The sequence below is a fragment of the Microchirus variegatus genome, assembly GCF_963457635.1.
Source record: "Microchirus variegatus genome assembly, chromosome: 3".
Classification (NCBI taxonomy): domain Eukaryota; kingdom Metazoa; phylum Chordata; class Actinopteri; order Pleuronectiformes; family Soleidae; genus Microchirus; species Microchirus variegatus.
The window spans coordinates 37,748,384-37,756,925 of record NC_139804.1 but is presented as its reverse complement, the minus strand read 5'-3'; the positions used below and the strand labels follow the sequence as shown (position 1 = coordinate 37,756,925).

The following is an 8,542-nucleotide window of genomic DNA, read 5'->3' as shown; positions in this document are numbered from 1 at the left end:
CACACACACACAGCCTCCATCTCATACGTTCACCCACAGACACACACACATGCAGTAGTTGCAGGCTTTTACTGTACAGCACACACATTCCCAACCTGATATGGATGTGAACAGTCACGCATACAACACACACACACACACACACACACACACACACACACACACACACACACATTCTTGTACTTGCTGCATACTGAGGACCAGCATTTCCACTTTATAAATCAACACAAATACAAATATCTACTTCATGAATGACATCTATATAGAACTACTGGTTGCAGTACCATAAAATGTCTGCAGGTGGAGCCCCAGAGCAAAAAGGGCAGGAAAACTTTTACGAATTTTTTTTTTTCGTCCAAAATTTTTTAAAAAATTTGCATGTTATAGCAACCTGAGGAAGTGATTTCAATGAAAACAAAGTGAGGACCGGCCAAAATGTCCTCACTCCGTGAAAATGACCTCACTTTGTTGGTTAAAAACCCTCACTGGTCCTCAGTATGCCGCGAATACAAGAACACACACACACACACGTTTGTGCAGCTATTCCTCTGAGGACACTGCATTCACATCCAGTCATTTGGACTAACTAAACTTAAATGAGCTCCTCAGAGATGAGGTTCTGCCTCATTAGGACCAGGTTTAAGTCTCCACAAGTTCAGTGTTTAACGAAAAAGTCAACAAAAGAGGTAACAAATACAAGAACACTAATATTGATTTAATGCTTTTACGCTGACTTTAACCATCATAACTCAATGTCTAATCCTAACCTAGACCTAATTCTAAGGCTGTAGTGTCCTCAAGTTCACTAACTGTTCTCCCTTCTTGGGGCTTTTAAGTCGCCCGGTGCTCACAAACGCGTACGTACAAACACTCGCTCGCTCACACAGCAGTTATGTGACCCATAAAGGGTTAGATAAGGTCATGTTGACTCCCTCTGTCAACGCGGAGGCTGTAAAACTCCACGCAGCCATTAACTTAACTTAAGAGTGAGCCGCAGTGTTTCTGCTCCGACGTTACGGAAGTGAAAAAACAAAATATAGAATTACTACAGATCAACAAATAACCTTTAATTAGCAACAAAACAAACAAACAAACAAAAAAAAAAGGTCATTTTCATACGCTAAATTTCCAGCAATTCCTGAATGTAATCTAACCCTCTGCTCCTCAGTGCTTTTACTGGAAATGAAATAATGAAAAAGAATAAAAAACAAACCACAGAGCACAAAATTATAATAATAATAATAATAATAATTAAATACTAAAAAATAAAACAAACACAATGCGTGAAAGTCTCCTGATGTGGTTTTTGCAATTGAAAACAAACAAATAATAATAATAATTTTTAAAAAAAAGAAATCAAATGAGAGAAATATTCATTTTTTAAAAACACACGTCACTTAATAACATTGACATTTACTCGCTGTGTTTGTGCAGTTTGGCGGTTTTTTTTCCACGCTTTCATGCAGTTTCATCTCCGGACTACGTTCAAAATAAATCAAAGCAGCCGCGACTTAGATGTGAGCTCATGGACGCTGAGTCATGATGGTGACATAATATATGTGTGTGTGTGTGTGTGTGTGTGTGTGTGTGTGTGTGTGTGAGACGTTAAAGGTGCCATATGTAAGACTGTGGCCAAAAAACTACTGTTACTACATTCAAATTAAAAATACCGAGGTCTTTTTTCGTTTTCTGACGTAACTGGCAACCCGTGGTTGCTCAGCAGCTGAGACTCTACTGACTGCAATGATTGGTAGACGGCGGTAGGTGGCGCCACATGACGCCAAAACATGATTTCAAAACATAAACATGATTTGCAGTCTGCAAAATATTTATTTTTAATGCAAATATTTAGTCTGTACTGTTGTTGTTGGTGAGTTCAGTTTGTTATATGAACATTATTCCTGAGTCTCTGTGACATATTAGGAGGATTTGATCATTTATTACATAATGCACCTTTAAATCTTTCGGTTGTCTTTTAGGAAAAATAAACAGCATGAATATATTTATACGTTATAATCATAATACTCTTAAACGTAGCAGCGTTGTGGAGATAAATGCCTCCTCAATAATCATTTCCTAGTGAATTCTAGTGTTTTAGTGTTTAATATTCATATATTATCTACAGTTTGTGCTGCACAGAGAGCAGACACTTCACTTAACTTAAAAAATACTGGCAGAATGATCTAAATAATGATACAGGCACAAAGATAAATAAAGCACATAACTGTGAATTAAGGGCATTTCCCCCCCCCCACCCTTTAAAAAAACAAATATTGATTTATGGATGACGATACAACAATACACTAGACCACCACGGAAACGGCGCATGAATAATTTAGTCATATTCTTTTTTATTATCATAGCTATTAATTCGGTTTCTTGTGCAACTGCTACATTATGACTCACATTCAAGATATTCTTTTTTTTTTGTCACTCAGGAACAGCTAAAAGGTATAAAAACAAACAACAACAAACAAACAAAAGAGAAAAAAAAGAAAAATGTCGAACTATGGTCCATGTTTGTGAATCATAACAGCGGGAAAAAACGTCACGTCATTGTTGAAACTGGATTAGCATGACAAAAAAAAGAAGAAGATATAGCATCATCATCATCATCATCACCACCAGATGTAAGATTAAGTGGGTTTTTATTTTCCTTTTTTTTTTCTTTCATTAACAAATTAAATACACATATTTGCATGTCACTATAGCAACGCCCATTACAGCTCAATGTTTTACGATCACCATTTTGGTATAGCAAATCCAAAAAATAAAAAAAAAAAATAAAAAAAATAAGAGAAACCCCATAACAAAATGAAATAAATTAGAGATTACAAATCAGAAAACGTCAGACAAAGCCTGTTTTTCTCAATCATATGAATACTTAACACCCACAGTATAAGTTAATAAAGTCAAGCTACTGTATATAAATACATCACCAGCATGCACAATATTGAATCATCGATATTATTATTGTTGTCATCATCTTACACTGAAGAAACAGTATAGTAGGCAAGTGCATTGAATAAAACAAACACAGAAGTAAAACCACAAACTCTGAAGCTGCTTTTATTTTTATTTTCTCTTTTTTTTGTCTTTTTTTTTTTTTTCTGTCGTCGTTTTTGTTTTATATATCGTTAAGTCTCTCTCTGCCGTTAATAATCATCACCTCCAAAAGAATCTATGGTTCCAGTGACAAAACAAGTCTAATCTGTGAGAAGCCAAATACACTTTAGACACAAACGAAGGGAATATGGGTGGGGGGAGGGGTCATTTTTGTCAATTTTTTTTATTTATTTTTTGTCTCCTATGAAATTTATCCTTTAAATTTGTTTTTCTTTTCAGTTTTTTTTGTTGTTGTTGTCATTTTTGGGGTTTAAGGATTGAAACATCCGTCATTCTTTCTCGTGCTGTATATATTCGTCTACGGCTGGAACCAATGCAAACTAGTTTGGTGAGGCATTCCCATTCAAGCATTTCCTCTCTCTCTCTCTCTCTCTCACTATCGAGCGACTTCAAATGCATCTCTATCACGCAAAAAAACCTAACTAAGCAGCTTATCTTGACAGAACAAGACCAGTTCCTATGCCAGTGCGAGGCCGCCTGCCGTTTCAATCCAACAACAACCACTTCAGGCTCGATTGACTGACATTTCAGTGGTTTTTTGGCAAATGTCAAAGAGAAAATCAAGAAGACGGAGGCCCCTTTCAACTCTATATATATTTCTATATATATATTTAAACTAAGATTTAACCTCCACTCTCTCCTCTCTTTTGATTCTTTTCTTTTAACACATGGAAAAATAAAGAACTGCTGCTTGCGGTAGTATCGTCGGCAAAAGCGGCTGCCAAAGTCCACCGGCCCCTTCTCATATTTTTTTTTCTTGGCGAGGCGTGGTTTTCTCTTTAATTGTTGCCCTCCCCTCCCTCGTCATCCTGCTGGTCACTTGTCCACAGTGTCAAGTTGTCTCGGAGCAGCTGCATGATGAGAGTGGAGTCTTTGTAGGAGTCCTCGTTCAGGGTGTCCAGCTCGGCGATGGCGTCGTCGAAGGCGGTCTTGGCCAGGTGACAGGCCTGCTCCGGCGCGTTCTGGATCTCGTAGTAAAACACCGAGTAGTTGAGAGCCAGGCCCAGGCGGATGGGGTGGGTGGGCTGCATGTGCTCCTTGCTGATCTCGTGGGCCTCGTTGTAGGCCTTCTCCGACGACTCCACCACCGCGGTTCTCTTCTCGCCCGTGGCCACCTCGGCCAGGTACCGGTAGTAGTCGCCCTTCATCTTCAGGTAGAAGACCTTGCTCTCGTGCTGCGTCTCGCTGCAGTTCTTGATCAGGAAGTTGTCCAGGAGGTTGAGCACGTCCTGGCACACGGCCTCCAGCTCCTTCTCGATCTTCTCCCGGTAGGCCCTGACCATCTCAATCTTCTTCTCGTTGCCGTCGGTCGAGGTCTTCTGCTCGATGCTGGAGATCACCCTCCAGGAGGAGCGGCGGGCGCCCACCACGTTCTTGTACGCCACGGACAGGAGGTTCCTCTCCTCGTTGGACAGAGCCTCGTTCAGCTCTGTTACCTGGAGGAGGAAGAACAGGGGAAATGGAAGAAAGAAGAAATCACAAATCAAGCTCAAAAGCCGAGGGTGAAGGCACCGGAAATGGGAGAAGATCTCCGTTACGAGACTTTGAAAAAAGCAACCAAGCGATTCTTTTATATCTCCAAGTGCAAGCTGGTCGTGACGTCGCCAATAAGAATCTGAGCTCCTGTTACAAAGTACAATTTCTCCTGGAATAACACCAGCTGTCAATCACACTCATATCATCCATTTTCCCCCAAATGGGAACAGAATTTCCAAAACCGACAAAGTAAAAGTAGCGATTGAGACCATGAACTCTTCAGGATAATGTTTTACTGTCGAATTCAGAAGTAGAAGCTCATCTTCTGCAGTCGCCCCCTAGTGGTTATACAATATGGTCTTACTTCCTGGTGGGCCTCATCTGGAGAACCAGAAAAATGGAAGACAATATCCATATTTTACACACAGTCCATGGTGTTTACAGACAGACTGAATCTTTAAACCGCTGGAAAGCACAGGAGGCCACCGTGTGATAACGAATAATCAATCAAGGAAATGATGCAAATGAGGACGATCATTAGCTGCAGTTTCCTTTCTTCTTGCATGAAAGAACCTGGAGTAACAAACGGCAACAACCGACCGTCCACGGCGACGGGAGGAGAAGAGCAATATTTCCACTTGTCATGTAGAAAGAAATTCTCAGTTTCCATGGCAATCCGTTCATTTAGTGCACCAGTGGCTGCGGCGGTCACGTGGTCGGCTAATGCTAGTTAGTGAGAAATGATATTCAAGATAGTCAGCGGCAGCAGCAGCAGCAGCAGCAGCAGCAGCAGCAGCAGCAGCAGCAGCAGCAGCAGCAGCAGCAGCAGCAGCAGCAGCAGCAGCAGCAGAGGAGGAGGGAGGGAGGGAGTTAAAGGAGTGTTGGAGATGGCTAAAATGTTCCCACATGCACTCGGGGGGGGGGGGGGGGGCAGCTGCACTGTAAATGAAAACCATCACTGCACACACAGGCGGTTCGCGTGTCCCCGTGACCTTCTCTCCGGCTGAAGCTGACCTTTTTACCTGTCTAATAAATGCACCACACCATGACATCATCACCCCGGGTAGGATTGTTAAATTTAGACCCTTCGGGCGGATTAGCGCGACGATTCCTCCGTTAAAGGAACAACGGCACGGGAACGATATGAAACTTAAATGTATGCGGCGTCACAGTCTCGCGCGAGTCTTTTTGACATTCCCCCCGTGGATCGCAAAGATGGCCGACGAGGTCGCGCGGGTGAGCGGAAGCAGAGAGCGGCTGTCTTTCAAACACAGTGACATTTACCTTTTTCAAGGTGTCAGTACATATATATATATATATATATATATATATATATATATATATATATAAAGAACAGGTCTTTTGCGCCTGGCACTAACTAAAAAACGATCTTAAATCGAAATGTAGAGCTGGGAAAAAAATGTATTTTGTTGGTGTTGGTTCTTCAGCCCCAAACAGAGCTGCATATAAATTCAGAAAAGTGAAACTAATTCATAAATATGTATAGATTTTATGAGACGGCGGTGGACGCCTGTTTGTCATTGCTGGCTGAAATGAGGAAGGGAATCCCTCTGATAGGAAAGTACAGTCAGAGTACACACACACCCCTGCAAAAAGAAATGGGGAAGAAAAGGGGGAGCATTTTGGACCGCAGTGACATGGCAGATTGTTTAAAGGGAAAGGAATCCCTCTCCACACACACACACACACACACACACACACACACACACACACACACACACACACACACCTCCTGCAACCAGAAACCCCGCATGACAAACGACCCGGAGTGACTCGCTCCTTCTCTCCTGAGGAACATTCACTAAAATAAAACTAAATGTCATTCATGTAAAGCCATGATTTTCCTCATCTCGACGACGTGTGTGAGCTCACACAGGCCCGAGCACGGACTCCCAGGATGCCATTGGTTCCAGTGTGAGCCGATGTGACACAGCACTTTTTTTTTTTTCTAAACCCACTGGTGAATCCACTTCCCAGAATTTCTTAAGACGAGGAGGGAGGGAGGGAGGGAGGGGTAAAAAAAAAAAAAAAAAAAAGCAGACAAAGGCTTCAAAAGTGACCAATAAGAGCTGGGAAATCTCCCGTGTCGCCCTGTTTGCATCATGCACTACACAACTTAATCAGACTGGAGCACAAAAGACTACACATCCATGGTTTTACGTACAGTAAAAACCTGATTTGGGGGAAACAGGATCCTCCTCCTGCCTGCGTTCAAACACAGACTCACTGCAATATGACAAAGAATATTCTAGACTGTGGAGAGAGAGAGGGAGAGATTCTACTGCCTCCTATGTGTCTTTGGAGGAAGGAGCAGTTTTGTTTTTGCAATTAGTATTTTTTTTATTTTTAACCGTTTTAAAGTGGGTGATTGTGCATCAAAAAAAAAATGTCTGGCATGTACTGCAGGAGGGGAGGAGAAGTAGGCAGATTGTTTGATAGATTTGAATTAATGTGACAAAGAGAGGAGGAGATGGAGGAGGAGGAGGAGGAGGAGGAGGAAGAGGAAGAGGAAGAGCAGCAGCAGCAGATAGGCTGTTTTTTCTCCCCTGATCAGCCCACCTCACATGGCACATCCCAGCAGCACAAGCTCTTAGAAATAAAGGGAGGGAATGAAGGGAGGTGGCACCATGAGGAAAGAGGAGAAGATGGAGGAGATGGAGGAGAGGGTGGACCGCGGGTTGTGGGAAGGGATGGGGTGGAGTGGGGTGGAGTGGGGTGGGGTTGGAGCGAGCAAATACAATAGAAGCAGAGCCGTTACATGATAAGAGCCTCCTGATGAAAAGTGAGGAATCGAACTCGGGCCTGTGCGCGCAGGACGGAAAAGGCACCGCCCAAAGCAGCAGCAGCAGCAACGGACACAACGGACACAACATAACCCGAGAAATAAAGAAATAAATACAAGAAAATGAAGCCGGAAATAATTACAAACACACGGATACGTTAAGATTTCACAGCGATGCTTCGCTCCAGTGCGGCACTAATACGCAGCGCCACCTCCCACATTTAGTAGTAAAGGAGAATTACGCGCGGTGCGTTTTTACGCACGGGTGGTGGTGGTGGTGGGAAGGTACGGGTTAGAGAGAACAGCGACAATGAAAGACGCAGCACACACACACACACACACACACACACGCACACGCACACACACACACTCTCATATACATACTCCAACTTACCGACTTCATAGCTGCGGCCATGTCGTCGTACCTCTCCGCCTGCTCAGCCAGCCTGGCTTTCTGCACCAGCTGCTCGCGGTCGACCATGATTTTTGGATGAAGAGGAGCTGTTTTTTTTGGGGTGGGGGGTGGGGGGTGCTTTTTTCTTCACCTCTCCCGAGCTGATTCTACTAAAAAAAAAAACGTTTTTTTTTTTTTTTAGTGGATGAAATAATTGATATGATTCAATCGCAATGCAGTGAAATGCTATAACGCGAGCCTCACACTGCAGCTGTTCCCTGATGTCTGTCTGTGCTCTGTGTAGACGGGACACCCTCTCTCTCTCTCTCTCTCTCTCTCGCTCTCTCTCTCTCTCTCCTCCTCCTCCTCCTCCTCCTCACACTCTCTCCCTCTCTCTCTTTCTCGGCTGCGTCATCTCTCACAAAGGTGGGAGTATGTGTCAGTGATGTAACTCTCCATACATGGGAAGCACAGAGGGCCAGGCTGAGGCTACAGGGCTGAGGCTACAGGGCCGGATAAACGGCCACAGTCAGGCCCACCACCGCCACCAAAGGTCTTCTGGGAAATGTAGTCCCATTCTTAAGGAAACAATGGTGTGCGTTCCAGTTGTAGTCGGAAGTCGGAATTTCCAAATTCAGAAAATCACTGCAATCTCAAGCAAAAAGAAAATCATTTTTGGGGTCTGTTTTTACGATAACATTGTTATATATTTATATATTTATATATATATATATATATTTATA

The 8,542-nt window shown here is 43.0% G+C and overlaps 1 protein-coding gene across 1 annotated transcript; it reads right to left on the bottom strand.

Annotated features, from left to right (window-relative positions):
• Positions 1-1,046: 1,046 nt before the first annotated feature.
• On the bottom strand, positions 1,047-8,099 carry ywhag2 (3-monooxygenase/tryptophan 5-monooxygenase activation protein, gamma polypeptide 2). The gene is made up of 2 exons (XM_083886600.1): positions 7,800-8,099; positions 1,047-4,562 (listed from the first exon to the last, which is right to left on the bottom strand). Exons 1-2 carry the CDS (start codon positions 7,884-7,886, stop codon positions 3,906-3,908), a joined length of 744 nt encoding a protein of 247 aa, XP_083742726.1. The 5' UTR covers positions 7,887-8,099; the 3' UTR covers positions 1,047-3,905.
• Positions 8,100-8,542: the final 443 nt, after the last annotated feature.